Source organism: Mustela putorius, unplaced genomic scaffold, assembly GCF_011764305.1.
Source record: "Mustela putorius furo isolate JIRA1106 unplaced genomic scaffold, ASM1176430v1.1 tig00000450_pilon_pilon_pilon, whole genome shotgun sequence".
Classification (NCBI taxonomy): Eukaryota; Metazoa; Chordata; class Mammalia; order Carnivora; family Mustelidae; genus Mustela; species Mustela putorius.
This window is the reverse complement of record NW_025421385.1, coordinates 1,729,255-1,753,160: the sequence shown is the minus strand read 5'-3', so window position 1 is coordinate 1,753,160 and position 23,906 is coordinate 1,729,255. Positions and strand designations below refer to the sequence as shown.

The following is a 23,906-nucleotide window of genomic DNA, read 5'->3' as shown; positions in this document are numbered from 1 at the left end:
GGGGCAGGGATGAGCCCCCGCAGCGGGCAGGAGGGACGCATGGCTGGGAGCAGCCTCGGGCTGGGCAGCAGCGGGAGCACCTGCTGGGACCACACCTGTTCTCGGGGCCCTTCCCTCCCTGACTTCTCGTCCCCTCGGCATCCTTCCCTCTGCCCCCACCCCAAGGCCGAGGACACTGCCGCGGGAGCCAGCCCACGGGCCTCTATCGGGGAGCCGGCCAGCGGTCCGCGACGAGGTCGGCCGTCAGCGGGTGGCCCCGGGATTGAGAACCCAGAGGGAATGGTCCGCGGGGAGCAGGCACACTCCAGCTCCGTGGGTCCAGTTACCGAGGGGAACGGATGGCGTGTTCGGTGGCAGCCCAGCTGCGGAGCTGCCCGAGGAAGGCAGTCACAAAGGGCAAGCCTAATGGTTAACCACCCGTTCTGGAAGATTCCGGGGACTCCTGAGGAGCACAGCCGTGCTGACAGGCTAGTGGCAGCTCTTGGGTCTCTAGCAACAGCCACATGCTGGGGACGTGATCCCATGGGTGGGCATGTGTGTGAAGGAGCGACTGGGCCCCTTGCCATAGCTCCAACCTCTTCTGTCGTCCGAGAAGCAGAATGAGCTGCTGTTGCTTTCTCAGAAGAATCATCCCAACCACCACGGCTCCTCCGGCAGTGGAACGGGGGGGGGGGGGGGGGTGACGGACATGGTCTCTGCCATCTAAGCTGCGCTGCTCTGCAACACTGAACTTGAGGAGATTCTGGAACGTTCCTCAATGACAAGCATAACATAACATGTTTGCCCCTCACCATCACGCCATTCTCAGGCTCACACGTGGCCTCGGTTTGGGGACAGGGCACCTGGGGCCAGGTCCCCGAGCTGGCTGAGAGGCTCACGGGCCCCAGCCAGCTGTGCCAGCCCATTTATAAAAGGGACACAGTGACATAGTGACACGCCCTCAGGCCTGGCATCGAAGGTCGTGATGTCAGGCGGGAGGAAGAGAAAGGTGCCTTGTAAAGTGCCAAGAGCTGAATGCTGGGTCTTTCTCCCTTTCTGTAGAAAGTTCTTGAACAATGTACGGTCCACGAATAAGCAAAACAATCATATGAACTGGTAAAAAGGGAAACGTTCTGAGAATCACCAAAATGTCCATAGGTTAAGGGATTTTTTTAAAAGATTTTATTTATTTCTTCGACTGAGAGACAGTGAGAGAGGGATCACAAGCAGCGGGAGCAGCGGGCTTCCCACCGAGCAGGGAGCCCGACTCAGGGATCAATCCTGGGCCTCCAGGGTCATGGCCCGAGCCAAAGGCAGACACTCAACCCACTGAGTCCCCCGGGCGCCCCAGGTGAAGGGCTTCTTAGCATCCAGGTGAAGCAGAGCTCCCGCCTCGTGTCTGGGCTCCAACAGGAACGTGAGTCCGCTGCCGGGCACAGGAGCTCACCTCCACCCTCCCTGCGACCGGACCAGTCCGCACGTGCGCTTGCCGGGGGAGGGTCTGGCCCAACTTGGTGATGAGGCTCCTTCGTCTTTGAAGCTCACCACCTGAAGCTTCACTCCATGCCCTAACGGTGACCTGAGCTCCTGCGCAGCTTCCTTGTTCGAGGCCAGGAGGGGGTCCTACGGCTGAGAGGGGCGCGTGAGGACACAGAGTCCCTGTGTGTGCCGGACTTCCCGGCAGCGTCCAGCAGCCCGGAGAAGCTGACCAGTGTCCTTCTGACAGCCCGCTAGCCTGGCGGGCTCCGATGAGGGGTAAGGGTCCCCGCGTGGGCCCTCGGAGCCTTGCTGGCGTGGCCAGGTGTCCCCTCAGCTCATGGGAGGGTCCTCGGCTCTCCAGGGAGCACTGAAGCAGGAAGGAGGGGCAGTGAGCTCAGGTGACAGATGCGAAAGCCAACGACAGGCCTGGCCAGCCCGGCGCGGCTCGGCCAGCCCGCGGCTCTGGGTGTGAGTGCGGCAGTTGCAGGCCGCTGAGCTCGGGGCACGGGGCCACGGGGACTGAGTAGAAGGGCTGTGGATCCGCACCTGGAAACTGGAAATTCCGGACCAGAAGACAAGCCTACCAGGAACAGGAGCAAGGAAAATCAGAGCCAAGGGGACAGCGAGGGGACAGGCAGACGGGCCCTTGGGGAGGGCAGGGCTTCTGCTCGTGCTGGGAACTCCTGGTGTCTGCTCCCACCCCCACACCCCTAGTTCCTGGGGGCAGAACCACCGAGGTCGACTACAGGTTCCATTTACACACTCGCCTACATTGTTTATGGGAACCCACCGAGCCAAGCCGGAAGGTCTTCCATCGGCCATCGCGGTACGAAACCGGCACCACAACTGAAAACAACGGGCTTCTAGTCCATTCCAAAACAAAACAGTTTTTAGATAAGGGGGCTGGGTAGCCCAGGGAACCCCGGTCCGGGGGAGTGGGGAGGGCGGGCGGAGGGCGGCTTCTGGGCGCGGGTCCTGCAGCCCCCCAGCACCTGGGCTCCTACCCCCCGCTTCCCCCAAGCACCGAGGCCACACCTCTGCAAAGACGTCATGCCTTTAACGCCGTCCTGACAGCTTACTGGTTGGCATTACTGAACGGTAATCTGTTTCATACAATTCGCTTTCCTAAATACTACTCCTTACTTAAAGGCCAACGTTTTTAAAACCATTTGAGATGGTTTGTAATATGTGAAATTTTTTTTTTTTTTTGCATTCTTAAACAGATGACAAATTAAGCTTTCTCTGTGTGTGTGATTCAGTGTCTTTGTTAAGAAAGGAAGTTTGGGGACCACAGTGTCACCTAGAGCCACTGAACTAAGAGGCGCTCCAGGCTCCCATTACTGAAGTCTTTGTGGTTTTGGTCTTCTAGAGTCTTTGCTTCTTCCTCCTCATACTTCTCGCTGTGTTTTCCTCTAGCAGATCACCAGTCTTATCCTGCGGGTTACGGAACATGATGGTGAGTAAGGAGAGAAAGTGAAAACACCCTCAGGACGGGGAAAGAGCCTGGGGAAGGGCGCTGGGAACATCAGATCCGTGGCCCCGTGCTGCGCGCCCCCCCCCCGCCCCCCACTCCATACCCAGGCTGGCTCTGCCCCCAGGCCTCCCTGGCTCCACACTGAGGCTCCTGGTGGCCTTGGCAAAGAGGGGAAGCAGAGCAGCGCCTGGCCTTCTCTCCCCTGACCTGGCTCTGTCCCCAACACCAGCATGGTTCACCCCTCCCAGGCCGGGTCCCTCCACCCTGCGTCCCCCAGCTCTGCCGCCGTCACAAGCAAACCTCCGGACAGAGAGACGTGGCACTTCCCGCTTCTTCCTCCTCCCTTTCATTCACTCTCCAGACAGCTGACCTGTGGCTCCCTGGCCCCCAGGAGGCCGTGGCTTGCTGACGGACGCCGCAGCGCGCAGTAGGGCCTCCTCCAGCAGCCCCACGGCCCCACCTCCTTCCTCCATGCCGGGAGCTGTGCTGTCTGCACCGAGCTCTCCCTCTCTGCCGCTCTGTCACCCACTCCACGGGCTTCTCTTCTCCACCCGCCCCTCCCATGCGGCCCAGGACCTGCCCTCTCCCTTCCACTCCGCAGCCGCGGGAAACGCAGTGACGCAGGGTGGCCGTGGCCTGCAGGGGTGGGGGGGGCAGGGTCAGGTCTTCACGGATTCCGGCGACTGTGAGACCAGAGAGGCCCCCGCTGTGCTGCGTGCCCAGGGCTCCAGGGCTGGAAGGGCACTGGAAGGCCTGGAGATGGAGGGAAAGGTGCTGGGGGAGGCGCGGAGGCGGGTGGGGAAGGGGGCACAGAGGCTCTGAGTGGCGTCGGGGGTCTCACATTGCTCAAGAAGCACAAGGAGAGAATTACGGCTGCTGGGGTTTCTCCTCGGCCTGGGGACTGAGCCACGGGGTCACCCACGTCCCTGCACTGTGGCGTTACTCTCTGCCTGCCTGGGATCGCTGGCGGTGCGGGGGTTGCCAACGTCGGTCAGGCCTCCCTCTGCTGCTGCCCAGAGCCCGAGCAGGAGCTCCCCTTCCTGCTCCGAATCACTGGGTTCCGGCGGGAAGAGGGGGCACGCGCAGGAGTGGAGCCAGGGAGCTTGTGGACGGACCGCTTGCACGGGTGTGGCCAGGAGCTGGCTGGCATGTTGCAGGATTTGTTTACAGAGATTTCTCTGTGAAGACGGAAAGCAGATCTGTGGCTTCCAGGGCTCCAGGGACTGGGCACTGTGTAAGGGCTGCTAAGGGGTGCAGGCGCCTTCTGGGGCTGGAGACAGTGCTCCGATCGATGGCCTGTGCAGCTGGCTGCCTGCATCTGGGGATGCGCCAGAGCCACGGGAGGGACACTTCACACTGTAGGTGAGTTAATGTCTCAACAAAGTTCTTGTGCGTGTTAGTAGGGCTGGGGAAGCCTCTAGACATCTAGGAACCGAGCACTGGCCGGAAGCCGTTGCTGCAGACAGGGGCCAGGGGCAGTGACGGGCCCGGACCAAGTGGACACACACACCCGCGTGTCCTTACTCCCAACTCCTTCCCTCGCCAAATCTCGGCCGCCCCAGTGTCCATCCAGCCCCTCGAGGGCCGGCGTGACCAGCCTGCTCACCCTCAGCAGAGGAAGGAGGAGGTCTGGGACATGCTGTGGCCGGCCCACAGGCGCGCTGAGCAGTGAGACCGAAGGCCATGGCTGCGGCTGACAGCCAACCCCACGGAGCCACTCTCGCAGTCCCAAATACATCCGTCCCGAAACGTGCCGTCCTCAGACCCGGCCTCTGCAGGACGACCCCCAGCCTCCGGGCCTATTGTTCACTCCCCAGCAGCAAACCACAACATTCAGGAACATGACCCGGTGCCAGGACTGCGGGCTTAGACGGGGACATGTGTCACACTCTGGGCAGGAAGCTCCAACCTCCACCAGCAAACTGAAGATCCCATCCAAGGCCGCATCTGCCGGCAGCAGGGCTGGAAAGACGACCTCCAGAAACACACCGTGAAACCATTTTTAGTGCAACCCAAGATTAAGCAGAATTTGGGGGTTTTCATGAGCTGGTCCTAGTTGAGTCTTTGATCTCCTGCAAACTCCAGGAAGAAACCTCATAAAAGGGGCGCCAGAGTGGAGCCGTCGGTTAAGCATCTGCCTCTTGGTTTTCCCGCTCAGGTCCTGACTTCAGGTCGTGAGAGGGAGCCCGCCTCCGGCTCAGGGCTCCGCGCAGTCGGAGGTGCCCGTCCCTCTCCGCCTGCCCTTCCCGCTCAGGCAAACACTCTCTCTCCAATGAATAGAGCTGAAAGAGAAAGAAAGTGAACACAGCAGGACAGAAGGACAAACAACAGTCAGTGACATCTTTCTCCTTAAAAACACTCGCGAAACCGTACAAAGTGCGCGAAACCGTACAAAGTGCGGAGGGGATGTTGGATACGCAGGTGCCCGGCACCGGGCCGCCTCCGCCGAGTAGCTTGGCTCTGTGGCGTGCAAGTGGTTCCCAGCCAGCTTGAAGGGAGAAGGGAGCCCCGCACGGCGCTTCCCTCGTCCGACTGCCCTGCGTGGATCTCCAGGATGTGCTGTTTAGATATAATCATAAGGACCCACTGACCTAAAAAAAAAGGAGGGGGCAATGATTGGTTGACAAATATTGACGATTTTCAGACGCTGATATCAGGAAGGACACATACTTTCGAGGGACGAGCATTGGCCGAGGCGGTCCAGCCCCTCCTCTAGTCCCCATGATCACGCTGCCAGCAGGTGGGCGACCAGAAGCACGGGAGGGGCCCCCTTCTTGCAAGTAACCAGTTAGCTTGGCACAGCACCCCAAGATGCTGGCGGACGGCACAAGCCTCCTGGCTCAGAGACGAAGGGCTTTGCTGCTCCCAGCACAGCAGGCAATGTCGGTTTCACGTCCACCCCCTGCCCTCCGGGGCCCCTCGGTGCTGCGGGATCTTGGGAGACGCGGCAGGTGCAGGGGGTCTCTGCAGCTGAGCTGCCGCGGCTCCAAGCCCAGGAGCTCTCTGTCTTTTATAACCTACTCTTTGCCCCCAGGAGACATTATCTTTATCGCACAGGCCAGTGGGAAAATCTGCTGCTTACAGATAAGATGGAGCAGGACCCTCTGTGTCTCCTAAGGCTGTCCGCTCTATCACCGTCCTCGGAACTGTGGTTGTCACAAAAGCTGTCAGGGCCACTGCCACTAAACATGCAGAAAGCCAGAGACCCAGGGAAGACAGTCTCCCAACACTGGATGATATTTCACTTATCACAGATTTATAAACGTGACACTTGAAGTGGCAACCAGACCCGCTTGCTCAAGGCCGTCAAGCATCAAGTTGAAGAGTCGGGACTCACATCAAGGTGGGTCTGATTCCACACTACGCTCTGCACCATACAGCCGGAGAGCCTTCTCCCACACAGGGGCGTCGTTCATCACTAGCTAAACGGGACGACGGCCACGAATTCCTGGACTTACCGTGCCCGTACCTGGGGTGTTTACCATTTCAGTGAGAGACATATTATCATCAGTCCTTCTACCCGTGTCCGGCATTGTCATCCCATTTCTCAAACATAGGACATGAAACATAGAAGCAAAGTGGCAGTAGAACCCGAATTGTAGCAAGTCTGAGAGCCATCCCTGGGGTGTTCCGTCCCAGCTCCGGAATGCAAGGCCAGGTGGGAGCCACCTCGGCGCCCTCGATCCGTCGCCTTCAGGCCCTGTGACTTTCAGTGCTACAGCAGGTGGCACTTAATTTGCAACTTCAAGCGCTACCGCAGGTGGCACTTAATTTTCTTTCCATAAAGCCAATAATATTATATTTGTAAATTTTGATAATTTGGTAATCTAACATAAAAATTAACCTGGTTTCTGAACAAATTTTATAAGTCATTGTTATATATGTATTATCTGCAGGGACTTTTATTTGTAACCAGGAAATGGTATTTTTTATAAAGTTGTAGTTAAACGTAAAAGAATTATAATTTATTTTTAGACATGAAGAAAGATTTTACACACTTGAAATGCATGTTTTTATTCCCAGTGTTGATTACTCAGTTTAGATCTAGTGTTTATGCTGTACATGCTTTTTTTTTTTAAAAAAAAAAAAAGAAGCAAAATTGTTGAAAGTAAATGTCTTTAAAAGGATCAGAAAGAAAAAAGTAGCCAGATTTTTCCTGAGTCTGACCACCTCAAGAAGTGAAAACCACAACAGGAAACCACTCTGACCAAGCACAGGCGTTTGCTGTGTATGTGACATGATTTGGGCTGCAGATCACTAGAATCTTTCCCTCTAACTTTATTGAGGTATAATTAACATGCAATGAACCACGCATGTCCATTAAATCCTTTTTCTCCTCTCCCAGGTGTAGGTTTTGTGACTATTTCCTTCCAGACGTGAATAGAATCCTGGCCTCTCAATAAAACTCAAACATAAATGTTTCCAAATTAAAACTTCTTAAATTCGTTGTGAAGTTTTACATCTTTAATTTGTATAGAAAAGCAAGATATGCTATATTCTACTTTCAACTAAAACTTTTCAATTTAATAATTGTATCCCACAAAAATAAGTTATCCGATTTTAAAAAGTATGTTTGGTAAGGTAGGAATAACTTTTTCATTAGCTAAGAGTTTATTTTAGAAATATTAATTGTACAATGTTATCCTTGAAAATTTGTCCTTTTAGCCACATGAACTGAGGATGTTTTAATCTACAAAATTCATTTTGATTTGCCTACAAGATAGCCATAAGTAAGTCTGTATTATTCAACAGTAATAGTTACATTTTGATCATTTAGAACTTGTATGCTCATTTTTTCCATTTAGGAAAAAGAATTGTTCCACAGCAAAGAGAAATCTTGAAAATACTATAGTGAAGAGGCAGTCACAAAAGACCACGTATTGTACAATTCTTCTTATATGAAATGTGCAGAATGGGCACAAAAGCAGAAACAGAAAGATGACTGGCAGGACACCTGCAAGGCTCGTATACCTAACCCCCTCCCTCCCCACTCCCAAAATGAAACTCCAGGCCCTAGTAAATTCTATCAGATTTTTTGGGTTTGGGAAAGTCAGAGAAAAGAAAAAGGGGAATGCTCCCCAATGATGTTTACGAGACTTGCGTAGCTCTGACATCAAAATCTAGCAAGAACAGTGTAAGAGACAAAAATGATAGCCCCATCTTCCTCGCGCATATGGATGCAACATTTACACATAAAATTTTAACAAATCAAATACAGCAATGTATGAAAAAGATAACACATCTCCAAATTTGGGGTTTATCCCTGGGAGTAGCAAAGTAACAACATTTTTAAAAAGAAGAAAATTATACAATCATAGAATTAATAAAGTATTTGAAAGAACTTAAACGCATTTATGATTTAAAAAAAAAAAAAGCTCCTAGCAACTGGGAATAGAGTGCTGTTCCTTTGTTATGGTGAAGGGCATTTGTTTTATAGTATGAATAGAGTGGAACATCGCTATTACGACAGAGGGTATTAAAAAAGTTTAATAGTGAAATGAAGCCTTTTGATCTGAGATAAGAAAGTAAGCAAGTTTCTGATATCAGTGGCTTTATTCACCTCAGCCAATTCAATAACGATGTAAAGCCTGGAAGAGAGGTAGCAAAGTTGCTGTTCCATGCAGTTGGAGTGATTGTGTACATAGAAAACAAAAATTACTAGCATGAATAAGTGACTTTAGCAACGCTGGTAAAAACAAGGTCACTATTTTAAAATCAATTTCGTATCTATGCAGTAGCAATAAACAGTTGGAAAGTGAAATGTTAAAAAATACACCATTTACAATAGCATAAAAATTCAAATATTTAAGATTAAATCTAAAAAGAAGATTTTTACAGGGTTACAAAGAGAAAACTATGCATTATTAAGAAAAATTAAAGATGGTTGGGGTGGATAAACCATGTGCATGGATTAGAAGTGCTTTTATTATAAATATATCAGTTCTCCCCCAAATTGATCTGTAAATCCAATGCCATGCCAATAAAAATCCCAGCTGCATTTTTTTGTGGTAACTGACAATCTGATTATAAAATTTACATGGAAACACAAAGGATCAGGAAAAGCCAAGATGACCTTTAAATAAAAGGCACACAGTGGAAGGGCTTAATCTACCAGGTACCAACATTTATTACAACATTTTGGTAATCAGGGAAGTTTTTTGTGCAGCAATGGACAAGTAGACCAAAGAAACAGAATAACAATTAGTTCAGAGACAGACTCACACGAGCAGGACAGACGGTTTACAGCACAGCAGGTTTACTTCGCAGCCATGGGAGAAACTCGATGACACTCAGAAAAACTGGATCGTCAGCAAGGAAGGCTGGAAAACAGAGCTCACGCCCTGCAACCGTGCACAGCCACTAAAGCCAAGCCCACCGTCTACCCAGTGGGGAGGGTCAAACCCTGGCAGATCGCACAAGAGCAAACGTTGGTGGCTCTAGGATACAGAGTCCCCAAAAGAGACTCGCCATGGAAAGAAAGGGGTGCACGGGGAGCTACATGAGAGTTGGAAACTACTCCACCGTGAAGACTAGAAGACGCTACTGAGAGTGGGGAGGCGAGTCGCAGAGCGGTCACGTACGAGGCGGAAAGTTTGCCCCCGGGCTGCATCCCCAGTTCCTACAAACCAGCCCAGAGAGGACAGACGACCGAGCAGAGCAATAAGCACAAGGCGTCCAGAGGCGCGTCACAGAGCGGCATCTCCCGTGCTCCGTAAACAGGTGACAAGAGGGTCGCTCTCACAAACACAAGAACAAAATACTAAAGCATCCCTATGTGGACAGCACGAGGGCTCTGGACGGAACGGAGAGCAGCCCTTCCCCTGGGCAGGTGCTGTGGATCGCGCCTGCTTGTGGACCCCACGACCCAGCAAGGCCACTCCGAGGCACACACCCAAGCCGGGGCGCATGTAGACCCCACGGAACCGTTCAGAGACGCACTGTCCTCAGCAGCAGAAGTCGGCACCCGGCCCACGGCTGTCGGGGTGGGGGCAGAAATCACGGCCCAGTCATAGCCCGGGACGCTGCCAGCAGCTGAGACGAAAGAGCTGCCACACACGACCTGGTTGATGACTCCTGACCCTCCCTCACACACACACTGATCTGCTCTTACACACTCCAGAAACACGACAAATGAACCTGTGCAATTAGGAATCAGGACAGTGTTTAACCTGGACAAGGGATGAAGGGCACTCAGGAGAAGAGACGTGAGTGGGCCACTGGGGTGTTAGGAACCGTCCCTGGTTTTTACCTTATCAACAGGAATGTTTGTGCTGCGATAAGTGAGCTGGTACTTATGTGACCCAAGCATAGGCGTCCTGGGCACCAGTAGGGTCCTACGTGGAGAGAAACATCACTGACGGAGCAGGCACAACGCGAGCCCAGAGGAGAGAATACCAAGCAGCCGTCAGCCAGGTCTCTCGGCAAGGAAGTGGAGATGGAGGTCCCAGCCAGCATTCCCCCCACCCTGGTGTTCCTTACCAGAGAACAGATGCCGGGGTGGGAGTGATCTGGGCTTCTGCTTTTGCGTGGCGAAGTTCCTGCTCCGTGCTCTGTGCTGAGGACGCTCATTAATTCATTGTGCTTCTTCCCCAAACGCGTGGAACCGACACACAGCTACTGTCTAGTTCCATTTAAGTAAACGCGGTTGTCAACTATAAAATAGTAATTCAGCTCTTGTCCCCGCGGTTGTCTCCTCAAGGACCCCATCTGGGGTGGATTCCAGACTCCGTCGTGTTTATAAAATCCCCCGAACGCGTCAGGTGTTTGCACGGATAGCCCTGTTGCTGGGTCTTCCGGGAGGTGTTCTGACTGCAAATAGCTCCTGATACCAAACTCTCATTTTGGACGTTTTAAAACACTTTCTCCTGGGGCAATTAATGTTGCCCTCCCAGAAAAGCTTGAAACCTGACAATTTTCCATTTCCAACAAGGCAGGTACAGGGAGGTCAAGTCTTCACAGAGGAGACACGGACACTTGCTCTTCTATCACTTCTGCAGCATTATCCCCGTCTATATCTAGGTCTTAAAATTATCATTTTGTCAGGTGTCACCTCTCATTTTGATTTTTTCATTTAAAACCAGAAGGCAGGCTGGGTCTGGCCCACAGGCTGTGATTTGCTGATTCCCAGCTTTAAATATTAACCTTATTCATCCTAATCCATAGACTGCATGACCTCGGAAATAAAGGTCAGTTGTGGATTTAGGGTGTAGAAAACCCTACGAGACTGGAAGTATTTTAGAAGATGAAAACTCACCCTGCTTCGCCACTCCTTGTAATTGCCTTGCAACAAATAAACCACATTATTAAACTAAAAAGAAAAATACCATTTGTCGTTAGACTTTGAATGGACATCTCTTCCTGAACTTCTATGTTTAAAGAAGTCTCTTTTAGCTAGAACATAATTATCTCACCCATAATTGGGCATACATCTGTTGGATACTCTGTTATATATACTCTTGGCTACAGCCCTTTTAAAGATTTTATATTTTACTCTAGTGCCAGTTCACTAAATTCATAAATTGAAATTCATATTGTCATCTTTTCTTCTTTATTTAATAACTGCGGGGAAAACAACAGTTAAAAATTCCTCCTTGAAAAACATCTTATTATTGAACCCAGAGCATCCATTTCTGGCATCCCAATGCAAAAGAAAGTATAAAATCATAGAAAATTCTCCCCAAACTCACTGCTGAGATTAATGTTTTAAAAGATGCTAATGATGTCTCAAGTTTCTCGTGGAAACTGCAACCATGAATTATTGAAATTACATAGTACCTAATACTGTTCTTCTTGTGGTGTATTTCTAACTGCACGAGGCTTTACGCTACTCTAGTGAGAGCAACATGGTCTCAGCATGTATTAATATGTAATTATTTTAAAGAATTTAATATCTAAACAACAAACTGCTTTCATCCAGTCTACAATGTAAGTTACTCTGTAACGACGGTATATTTATTCATTTTGTCCTTAATACTTAAGCATATCTCCATTAAACAAAGAAAAACCCCTGAAATCAAATATTGTCATGTATTTCAAAATAGATACTCAGCTCAAGGGTAATTGGAGACATATTTGAATAACAAAGATTTTTTACATATTTTCTTATTTTTCTGACAATTTTTTAAAAAGATTTCATTTATTTATTTGACACAGAGAGAGATCACAAGCAGGCAGAGAGGCAGGCAGGGGTGGGGGGGAGCAGGGTCCCCGCTGAGCAGAGAGCATTATGGGGCTCGATCCCAGGATCCTGAGATCATGACCGGAGCCGAAGGCAAAGGCTTAACCCTCTGAGCCAACCAGGCGCCTCTTTTCTAACAATTTTTGAAAAGACTTTTCTTGTGAAAATTCCACCTAAAATTTGTTCTAGAAAGACAAGAATATTATTACATAATAATTTCACTAAATTAATTACACAGTTATGTCTGCCTTGTTAACTACCTAAAAAGACTTATGTATCTGTGCTTTACTTTAAAAGAGATTAGGGGCCCCATTGCTCAGGACCATACTACCCTTGATCTCAGGGTTGTGAGTTTAAGCCCCATGCCGGGTGGGGAGATTCCTTAAAAATCTTTTAAAACATTTAAAAAAGAGAATTCTACTTTGGTGAAAATACTGGACGGAAAAATTTGTAACTGCCCTACAAATAGTAGGAAAAAGTCAATCCTATTCTCTGAAATTACTCTCAGGTGTGTGTTTGTGATACCAGGGAGAGAGAGATCTCACTGAAGGCTGACACACTGCGGGACTGCCGCCCGCTTACCTTTCAGGACCCTGAGCAGCCTGCCAGATCCGTAGAAAAGAAAACTGGATTTTAGAAAGATACTTGACCAGTAATGGCCAATGACCGTGTGACCTTCCAACTCGGCTCTATGTGACCCTAAGTCCATGCTCTCCCGTCAGCTGGGGCATGACAGCAAACAGAGGGACGAGGTGCCATGGGGGTCCCTCAGGAGTGCCCCTCCAGGTCTGGTTCGCGGGGAGCACTTCTGCGGTGGGGCAAGTCGTCCCACAGGAGTAAGCAGCCCCTACTTTTCAGGGCTTCACACCCATCGTGGGACCCAGCGACCCTGCAGCGTTGGTTGTGGCTGAGACGGGGCTTTATGGCTCCCCACCCCGACACAGACTTCTCCAGGCACTGGGGCAAGGGAGAAACAGGGCTGGCCGGTCACTCACCAGCTTTCAAGAGACGTATCGCTTCTACACCATTTCGTTAACCAAAACAAGTCACAGGGCCTTGCCTACCATCACAGGGGGGAAGGTGAAATTGTGTGCTTCGTGGAGGAAAATCAAAACCAGCAAGCAGCACGGCCGTCTAGGGAGAAGGTTAGGATTTCAACCGGTGGCTACAGGCAGGGATATTCCCAGCGGAGGGAAGATGTGAGCCAACGTGGGGAGGTGTGGAAGCAGAAGCAAGTTTGTGAGATGCAGACGCTTTCCCCTGTGAAGTAGCAGGAGACTGAGCTGTCCAGTGACCGGGCTGAGCTGACAGCACGCGGGGGGGGGGGGGGGACTGGGGTGATCGCGGCTATGCTCTGACGGCAGTGGCATATAGGGAAGTTCGGATGGGTGTGAAGTAGGTGGAAGAGTGCAGCAAAACCTCAGGAGAGTCCTGAGGGTGAAGAGAAGTGCCAGGGTTAGGGACCAGTAGGACATGCAAAGTGAGAAAGGAGGGAGTTAGGATGACCCTGAATTCAGAGCGCGGAGCCCCGAGTCTGGGGCATTTGGAGAAGGCGGGTGATGGGCGGGGGGGGGTGTGGGCTGGAGAAAGAGGGGACACCCTTGCGTCTTAGAGATGGACACAACTGGAAAGGTGGCTTAGTCATCTGGGAAGGATAGAGGAGCACTTGTTTTCTCCGACATACAGAGTTACAGCTTAAGCATTCACAGCACGTGATGCACCAAATCCATTGCGGACATTGCGCTGTGATGAAAACAGTCACAAAATACAGAGCCAAGACAACACCCCAGTCAGACATTTCTTACAGCTTTCTATTGCTTAAAACTGTCCAAGGCTTCAGAGGCTCGCTGCAATGTTCTGAACAAATGGAATTTCTAATGTAGTGTCTTTTAATAATTAAAAATATGCATAAAACGTTAAAATTTTACAAGTTTTCTTTTTTCCACATGCATAATAAGCATGAAGCTTCGGTACGTTCTCACTCACTTTCACATCTTTCCAAAAAAGCCCTTCCCTGTACTTCCCTTTTATCCACGCACGTTCGTAGCCCTACGGTGCCAGTGTTCAAAGTAGAATGACAACATCTCTATAGGCACGGACTCGTGGCGGGCTCATTCACGTGCCTCACTTGAATCTGCAGTGGTGGATGGTCAGGTAATCCCCACCACGTTGCTTATTTTTTACCAGTGGAAACTGAGTCTCAGAGAGCTGCAAGGATCCATTCACTGTCCTACAATTAGTGTTAAGAGACAGACCTCAAACTTGACAATTTGACTGTTGCCTCCGTGCTACTTTCTCATCCCAACACCTAGGATAACACATACCGAATTGATTCCCATGCTGGGTCTGGCATAACGGGAACATCTCACTTAGAGATGTTGCGACTTCAGGTGTGTGACCTTGGGAAAGTCACAGTCTCCAGGTCAGAAAGGATCTAAAAGATCATTGAAGCCAGTGGGTATGAGCCCTATCAGAATCACTCAGGAACATTCTGGATCCTGATTCAGTGTCTAGGATTGGGTTGAAGGAATGTGTAGGTTTAAAACATCCTCTGAAATGTGAACATGGACTGGGTAGTTGACAGCTGAGGAGTAATTACTTGTCTTCAAGTTATGATGATGATGTTTGGAAAGTGTTTTTGACAGTCCTTGTCATCGCCATTGTCTTCTTCTTCTTAAGACTGAAGAGTGATGGTGTGCGGCGGATGCATGTGTGAGCCAGGGAGGGAGAGAGATCTCAAGCAGACTCTGTGCTAAGCGTGGAGCCCAACGTGGGGCTCGATCTCACGACTCCAAGATCATGACCTGAGTGGAAACCAAGAGTTGGACGCTCCACTGACAGAGCCCCCGCCCAGGTGCCCAACGGTTCTTGTCTTCTAGGTATACACTGGAAACACTTAGGAATCAAATAAAATAATGTCCGATTTTCCTTTAAAAGTAATCCAGGGATGAAGACAGAGGGCAGAGGGTCGGTGAAGCAGGCTTGTAGAGTGTGGGAGCGGGAGTGTGGGAGCGGGCAGGGGAGCTCTCTATGCTATTACGTCCACGGATAGCGTTGACAATTTTCTAAGGAAGTTACAAAACAATTCAAAAGCTCCCTAGGAATCTCTGATGGCTACCAACTCTCGGAATCTCAGATCCAACCCAAGCACACCACCGTGGTTACAGAGGCTCGCTGGCAGCTGGCTCACTTGCACTCAGCTCCGGATAGAGGCAGTGCTGACGAGAACGCACCTACTTGCTCTCCTGGCCAGTGGCGGCCGTCAGGAGACAGTACAACTGAAATAGGGTGTTCAGAACACAGCAGACCCTTGACCAGCACAAGGGTTAGGGGCGCCGAACCCTCTTAGTCAAGAGTATGTGTATAACCTTTGACCCCCCCAAACCCTAACTACCCTCAGAAGCCTCTGATAACATAAACAGTTAACACACACTGTATACTAGGTGCATGTTGTAAGGTATTCTAATGAAGTAAGCTAGAGACAAGTGTTATTGAGAAAAACCTCAAGGGAAATACGTCTGTCCAACCGCCCTGTAAACCCCCGCGTGCAAGTGGACCATTGCCGTCAAACCCATGTGGTTCAAGGGGCAGGGGTGAGCGCGAGTGGCTGGACGTCCGCGTCCCTGTGTGAGCCGGGGCTGTCTCACCTGCTGTCTGTCCCTCAAAAACAGGGGCATGTTTTCTAGGTCCTGTCTGGGATTCTAGTCTTTTTCTTTCATTCCCGTCCATTCTCAGGTAACTGCTCACCTTTCACGTTGACCTTGACCTGCAGTTTCCCAACTATGTATCAGGGGTCGGGTCACTTTATTTCATCCTGCTTGGTATTTGGAAGCACTTTTAATTTGAAGAGTCATGTGTTTCTCACATTCTGGAACATTCCCAGCTTTCATTGTTTTAATTTTGCTTGTCATTCCCCTCATTCCTCTGGCATTTTGATTAGATTGAACCCTTAGCCCATTGTTCCTGTCCTTCCCAGGACTCCTGTCTTTCACAATCTCCTTGCGTTCTACTTTCCAGATGTATTTCTGGGCACGTTTCTTCTTTCTCTTGTGTTTATGTCAGTCACTACATTTATCATCTCGAGGATATCTAGTGGGTTCTTTTTACATGTATGCTTCTTTTATTTCTACTGGTTCAATATTTCACAATTTCTTATCCCTTTTTATGGGTATTATCTCATCATATATTTCTTGGAGTTTCCTATCTATTTAAAGCTCTTTTCAGGATGTTTTGTATTTTTATTTTGTCTGGAGTGAATTCATCTTTTTAAAAAAATTTTTACTTAAATTTGATTTAGTTAATACATAATGTAGTATTAGTTCCAGAGGTAGAGGTCAGTGATTCATCAGCTGCACGTAACACCCAGTGCTCATCACATCACGTGCCCTCCTGAATGCCCGTCACCCAGTTACCCTGTCCCGACCTACCTCCCCTCCAGCAACCCTCAGTTTGTTCCTTATAGTTAAGAGTCTCTTACGGTTTGTCCCTCTCTCCGATTTCATCTTCTTTTATTTTTCCTTCCCTTCCCCTATGTTCACCTGTTTTGTGTCTCAAATTCCACATCTTAGTGAGGTCATATGATAGTTATCTTTGTCTGACTGCTTTATTTCACTTAGCATAATACCCTGTAGGTTCCATCCACATCATTGCAAATAGCAAGATTTCATTCTTCTTGATGGCTGAGTACTATTCCATTGTACATATACATACCATCATTCATCTTCTCTACCCATTTATCTGTCCATAGACATCATCTGGGCTCTTTCCACAGTTCGGCTATTGTGGACATCGCTCTATAAATGGGGTGCAGGTGCCCCTTTGGATCACTATGTTTGTCTCCTTTGGACAAATGTCCAGTTCAATTGCTGAGTTGTAAGCAGCCACTGTTTACATGAACTGTTTGTTCTATGTTTTACTTTTTGGGGAACCTCCATACCATTTTCCAAAGTTTGCATTTTCACCAACAGTGTAAGAGGGTTCCCCTTTCTCTGCATCCTCGTCAACACCTGTTGTCTCCAGATGGGCTAATTTTAGCTTGGAGTGAATTCATCTTCCAGTTGCTACTTTTGATAGAACACCAGTGTTTTGTTTGTGTGTGTTTTGGAATGTTGGGTTGGTCAACTCATCCTAGGAGATGCTTCCCTCATTCTCTCTTTCTTTCTCTCCCCTCTTGGCGCCTCTTTGCTCACCCCTCCTGGCTAACAAAGGCCTTGACCTGGTCCAAGGGGGGCCTTCATCCCGGAGCAAGGAGAGTTGTCCTGGCAGGAGGCATCCGGATACACGAATGTGTGGCTTAGCTCAGGTGCTGCTCGGATGGCTGGGTCCATGTTTCCTTCCCCGCCTGTGGGCGCTGTCATCCCCACTGGCCAATGGGACCCCGCCTCCTTGTGGGATCTGTCCGCCCTGGGCCCCGAGTCCAGCAGGACAGCTTTCCAGCTCCTTCTCCCCCGTGCACTGGTGTCCAATGCAGATCCTCAGGGATGTCTGGCTGTCTCGAGTACCCTCTAATTTTACCATTTTCTCTGTCCTTCAGCTATCATTAGTGTATACTTGAGCTGGGGCACCCGTGCCTCGAGCACAAACACCGTGTTAACCAAAGCCTCAGGCTAAGATTTTCACTTCTCACAAGAGTTTGCAAACATCAGCACTTTTAAATATGTTTAAGTTGTACTGCATTCCCCAAAGGAAACACCTATAATTTGGTATTTTTGATTTTCAAAGATGCTAGTGGATAGAGGAGAGGTCTGGGCGACGACTGAAATATTCCACTTTTAGGTTTCCCGCAGACAACACATTTCTCCACATTTACTTCTCTTGGTCTCTCCAGTTCTTACTGCTGGTAAAGCATTTAACAGTCCGTGTTCCCTCCGTCTGCTCCGTGTTATCATTTGTTCAAATAAAACGTAATGGGAGTCTGCATTCGAAAATATGTTTCCTAACAAAATTATATATACTGGCATACATTATATGTATAATTTATAGGATTTATGTAAATAATTATATGGCACATTTTATTTATATGTTATTATTATATGTAACTATATCATACAGTATGTGTTTGGATACATATATATCATACCCACTTTCTGGCAGAGAGGTTGATATATTTGTACCACTTGTTTCTTCTAAGGTCTTTTAAATTCCTGATTTTCTTCCTGACGCTTTCTATTTGTGCAAGCCTGTGGACACTGGGGCAGGAGTTGGGTTAGCCACACTAGCTCACCTTCGAGCCTTGTTTTGACGGAACCTCTTGCGTTCTCTTCGCTTCTGGGGAGCCAATGGCAGCCAGTGGCCGGAGGCCTGGGCAATCCACTCTCGGAGACCAAGACCCCATTGGAGGGATGATGCAAACATGCCTTCTTCCTTGCTGTCTGGAGCTACACCTTGTATTATCTAGAAAAAAGGGGAAACCATGTGTGGCCTCCACGCTGTGGCGTCTGCCCTTGGAAAGACCACTCACTGGAGCAAGGGTGCTGGGCTGTGTGCCGTGCCCCCGGGTGGCCTCCACTGCAGTCAAGGGTTACTCATCCAATGTCTGGGGTGCGCTGGGCACAGGGCTATGCTCGGTGCTGGAAGCTGGGGATAAGCCGAGTCAGAAAGACGGGTCCTGGGCACCAAGGGGCCAAGGCAAACCAAGGTAACATGAAGCAATTCTGCAACACATTAAGGGTTAGTGACCCGTGCTCACAAGCTACAGTTCCCCTCTCACACCTTATGCCCACACACAGTCTACTTCCTTTGCATTCAGTGGAAATACCTTCTTTATCTATTTAAGATCTGACATCTTTTTTTTTTTTTTTTTGCAGCATTATCTTAAATTTATAAAATGCTAACAAACACATTCAACCAGATGTCTGAGTTGGTAAGATTAAATTCCTATTTTAAGGGCTTTTTGTATCTCTGCTCTGTTTCCTGAAAATTCTAACAGGGAACCTAAAACTTGGCTATCAAGAACATGGCAATATAATGCAGGAAGAATTTAAAGATACATTCCTCCATTTATCAGTAGTAGCACATACCCTCCATACTTCTGGAGACTTAATCCTTTGGAATCTCTCTCTTTTTAAGAATTAAATTAACAAGACTGACCTTCTTAGACATGGGGTTAAGCAGAGAAGAGTCTGCTTATTTAACTTTCTATAAGCAACTAGATTAATTTTTACTCTTTGAGGCTACTGTGGAAATCATCTTCCCCAGGAAGTTTGCTCTTTGTAACTTTATTATGGCCCTTTACTTGAAGTCTTATTTAAAGACCATGCTCTGAACTCACAGACCTAGCGAAAGGGATCTTAAGATGATCTGCACAATTTTAGGATTCAAATATTTCAAAATTAATTTACTGAGATATGAAATTTATTGGTGGCTGGAAAACTAAATGACCTATAGCTCATTAAGCATAGTTGATATATTTGTACCATTTCTTCTTCTGAGATGATTAAGCTCTTAATCTTTCTATTGGCATTTTCTATTTTCCAACGCTTGGGAAAATTGGGGCAGGAATAGGTTTATTTCATTTGGTTGGTCTTAGAACCTGGTTTTCATTAATATTAAAAAAAAAATTCTTTCAAGTTCAGACTTTAACCAGAATTTTAAAATACTATTACTTATTTGTTCCCATCACATTATACTTTAAGGTTTTAAGTAGATTTAAGTTTTAGAGGTACTCAGAAATATTTTGTAGATCAACGCAGATTTAAGCAGGAGCTGTGACTCTCTAAGTGTAACTAAAAATAACACTGTAAAAAAGAAAACTAAGGGGGTTGCCTGGGGGCTCAGTGGGTTAAGCTGCTGCCTTTGGCTCAGGTCATGATCTCAGGGTCCTGGGATCGAGTCCCGCATCGGGCTCTCAGCTCAGCGAGGAGCCTGCTTCCCCCTCTCTCTCTGCCTCTCTGCGTGCTTGTGATCTCTGTCCAATAAATAAATAAAATCTTTAAAGAAAAAAAAAAGAAAGCTATTAGTCAAATATGAGGTAAAAAATAAATCTTAAAACAGACATATAGATGCCACAGGTTTTCTTTTTCAGCCCTGCCCAGCTTTGCTCCCCTCAGCCTCCTTGCTGGTCTCACATCTTGGTTTCTCTGTGAGCTGGAGTAAAGGATCAATCCTGCACGAATTTATTGTTACACGGCATTTCTTGAGTAGCAGTTAAGTCTGATTTCTTAAATGTATCACACTGAAAATGGAAGATAGTGTCGATTATTTTTATAATGTGGTATCAGAATTAACACAGGGGTCAGTGTGTTACCTTCACGTCTTGAACAATGACAGTAGGACAAGGTCGGCCTGAACGTCCTCTTGGCCTGAACGTATCCGGGTTCTCCAGAATTGAGGAATCCTAGGTATTCTGTGGATTTCGGGTGGCTTTTCAACCTTCGTCGGTAAAGCAGTGCTGGTCGCCATCTACTAGGACTTGCAGTCTGGACATTAGTATGCCGCTCACACGTGATACAAACGGGGATCTCTAAGGAGACTCGTGAAAACGATGATAAACGTTAAGAGCCTTCTGTGCGCCCCGCGCCACACTGCAGGCCTTCCGAGCCTGCCGGACGTGTTTTTTCTTAAAGGGCAGCTCATTCTCACTTTCTAGCCACGCTGGATTCTGTCCAGCAGGACCCCGCGCACTTACTTTGGACACCAAGTGTCCTCGCCAGCCCTGCGGCTGAGTCATCCTGCAGGAGGAGCGAGGGTCCGGGTAAGGGCACCGTCCGGAGTCAGGCCCTGACCGTGAGGCTGACAGCACGGGCGCGCGTGCCACCTGGCCAGACGGTGCGGAGCCCTGGGGACACCTCGACGGTCACTACAGACACGTCACGGAACAAACAGGAAGCCCGACTGAGTGTGTCACGAAGCCCCGAACTCCGAGGTCCGAAGGCAGGGGTGCCAGGACACGGAGACGCCGTCTGCGCGCGTCCGCTCGCCGGAGGGTCCCCGCCGAAGTCCCCGCCGTCTGGTCTCCAGGCCGCAGAGCACACGGTTGGCTGCGGGCCTCCCTCCGCCGGCCCCGGGTCCGGCCGCCGGCCCCGGGCCGAAGGGCCTCCTCGGGCAGCCGCGCTGCAGAACGCCCCGGACAGGAAGGCTGAGGACAGCCCCGCGCGGAGGACCCCAGGGTCTCCCCACAGAAGAGACCCGACGGCAGGGACAGAAGTTCTCTGCGGCCCCGAGACGGGACGGACGAAAGGAAGAGGCTCCGTCAAAGGTCCCTCGGATTCCCATCCCCGAGCTGCGCGTCTCGGAGACCAAGGCTTTGGGTCCAGCACGTCGCGGATCCAGGAAGAGCCCAAGGTCACCGGCCTGAGCGCGGCGCGGAGGGAAGGGTCTGCGGCGCGTGTCCCGAGGCCGAGACCGGTTTTCGGAGGAGGGGAGCTGGGGCGTGGCCGGGAGACGGACGGGACCAACACGCGGTCACTCCGGAAACCTGCCGCCCCGACGCACTTGAGGCCTGAGCGCCGCGGGGGCGTGCGGGGGCGTGCGGGACGTGGGGGGCGGCCCGGGGACCTGCGGGGCGTGCGGGGGAGGCCCGGGGACGCCAGCGCTCCCCTCTCGGGACCCCGCGGGCCGCAGGATGTGCGACGAGCGGCGGCTCCCGTCGCAGACACGGAGCGCGCCGGGCGCCGCGGCCGCACGCAGGACACGCGGGGCCGCAGCAAGGGCTCCAGGAGCGCGGGCCGCGGAGCGGGGGAGCCCGGGGCACCCCACCTGCGAGGCACCCCGCGCGCCGCGTCCCCGTCCTCAGAGGGCAGCTCCGGAAGGCGCGCTCGGACTGGACCCCGGCGACAAGGGCATCACCTGGAAGGACCCATCAGTGACCCCCACGTCCCCGCGGGAACCCGGGCGGGCCGAGAAGGAGGCAGAGCCGCCGAGGCCGGTCCCCACCGCGGTCCGCGCTCGCCCACGCGCCCACGCCCGCGCCCACGAGGACTTCTGCCCGCGCTCTTCGGCCCCCGGCGCTCGGCCGCCCGCACCCAGCCCCCGCCCCGCCCCCGGCCGCCCGAGCCCAGCCCCGCCCGGCCCCAGCACCCCGCAGACCCAGCCCGGTCGGACCCCGCCCCGCCGGCCGCGACCCAGCTACCTTCGGATCCCGGCGGCGTCCGAGCCCCGCCCCCGCCGCGGCCCCGCCCCCGCCGCGGCCCCGCCCCCGCCGCAGCCCCGCCCCCGGCCCCGGCGCGCGGGAGGTGAGGCGCTCGGCGCGCGGAGGCCTGCCGGCGGCCGGCGCAGCAGCACCTAGCGGAGGCCGCCCGAGGTGCGGCGGCGCGGGCGCGCGGGGGCGGGCACGCGGGCGCGGGGGCGCGCACGGCGGGCGGGGCGGGGCGGGGCGCGCGGGCGGGCGGCGCGTGCGGGCGCTCGGGCGCACACCGGCCGGCGGGGCTGACGCGGGCCGGGCCGGCTGAGGCGGCGGAGGCAGCTGAGGCGGCCGCGGCGGCCGGGAGCCCGGGAGCCCGAGGCGGCGGCGGAGCCCGCGGAGCCCCGGGCGCGGCGCGGGGCGGCCGAGCGCGGGGCGAGCCGGGCCCGCGGACCTGTGGGCGCGCGCGGTCCCACCCGGCCCGGCCCCGACCCCCGCGGCGGCGCGGGCCGAGGAGCGCGGCCGGGAGGATGTCGGCGGGCGGCCGCGACGAGGAGCGGCGGAAGCTGGCCGACATCATCCGGCACTGGAACGCCAACCGGCTGGACCTGTTCGAGATCAGCCAGCCCACCGAGGTGAGCGCCCCTCCCCCCGGCCTCGCGCGGCCCCGCCGGCGGCGCCCCCAGCCCGCCCCCACCCCCGCGGGGACCCCCCCCGACCCCGCCCCCGCCCCCGCGGGGACCCCCTCGGACCCCGCCCCCGTGGGGACCCCCTCCGACCCCGCCCCCGCCGGGACCCCCCCGCCCCCGCGGGGACCCCCGTCCGACCCGGCCCCCGCGGGGACCCCCGTCCGACCCCGCCCCCCACCCCCGCGGGGACCCCCCTCCGACCCCGCCCCCACCCCCGCGGGGACCCCCTCCGACCCCGCCCCCCCACCCCCACTCCCGCGGGGACCCCCTCCGACCCCGCCCCACCCCCACTCCCGCGGGGACCCCCTCCGACCCCGCCCCCGCGGGGACCCCCCTCCGACCCCGCCCCCGCGGGGACCCCCCTCCGACCCCGTCCCCGGGGCCGCGCTCCGCGCCCCCTGACCCGGGGGACCCCGCGCGGACGGCGAGGCGGCGCGGTGCGGTCACCTGTGCGGCGCGGGGCCGGGGGGGTCGCGGGCCGGGGCGGCATCGGGGACGGGGTCGCGGGCCGAGCGCGGGGGTCGCGGGTCGGGGGCGGGGCCGCGGGCGGGGAGCGAGGTCTCTGGCCCGGAGTCGAGCGGCGGCTGGGCGGGTGCCGCGGGCCGGGGGCGGGGGCCGCGGGCCGGGGGCGGGGGTCGCGCGTGGGGCCGCGGGCCGGGCCGGGGTCGGCGCCCGGAGGCCGTGCGGTGGGCGGCGGGCGTGACCTGATGGCGCTGTGGCCCGACTGCGGCGCGGGGTCCGCGGCCGCCCGGGGCTGTGGCTCCGCGGACCTTTGTCACTCGCGGAGCATGTGACCGGCGCTGTTTGCTCCAGTGCGTTGGAAAACTTGGGGGTTGGCGGCCGCGGGAGCCGAGCGAACGTCGGGAAAGTTCTGATCGCGCGCGCGCTGATAAGGCCGCCGGGGCCGACCTGGGCGCGGAGAGACGCGTCCTCCCATTCGTCGCCCGCCGCCCGGGTCGGAGCCGGCGCGCCCCTCCCCCCGCCGCGCCGGCCCCGGCGTCTGCGGTGACCCGGCTGGGGGCGGGGGCGGGGAGGGCCGGGAGCGGG

At 53.0% G+C, this 23,906-nt stretch overlaps 1 protein-coding gene and 1 long non-coding RNA gene across 26 annotated transcripts in view; one reads left to right on the top strand and one right to left on the bottom strand.

The window, feature by feature from the left end:
• Positions 1 to 1,146: 1,146 nt before the first annotated feature.
• LOC101688248 lies at positions 1,147 to 23,818 on the bottom strand. Of its 11 annotated transcripts, none has more exons than XR_006606777.1 (6): positions 20,356 to 21,515; positions 18,334 to 18,503; positions 5,325 to 5,523; positions 2,249 to 5,214; positions 2,005 to 2,038; positions 1,147 to 1,825 (listed from the first exon to the last, which is right to left on the bottom strand). It is a non-coding gene; the product is annotated as an uncharacterized LOC101688248 (long non-coding RNA). The 11 variants fall into 11 exon arrangements; XR_006606775.1 differs by having other exon boundaries at positions 1,147 to 2,038; positions 2,249 to 2,321; positions 2,759 to 5,214; XR_006606774.1 differs by having other exon boundaries at positions 2,005 to 5,214.
• Positions 22,531 to 23,906, top strand: part of AFDN (afadin, adherens junction formation factor) — a 128,464-nt gene continuing 127,088 nt past the window's right edge. For 6 of the 15 annotated variants that reach the window (XM_045080021.1, XM_045080020.1, XM_045080015.1 and 3 more), the window contains exon 1: positions 22,533 to 22,805. In XM_045080021.1, the coding sequence (XP_044935956.1) occupies positions 22,701 to 22,805 (105 nt within the window). In that variant the 5' untranslated portion in view covers positions 22,533 to 22,700. Of the gene's footprint in view, positions 22,806 to 23,906 lie in introns of all 15 variants that reach the window. The other 9 variants (XM_045080010.1, XM_045080009.1, XM_045080012.1 and 6 more) reach the window with 4 other exon arrangements.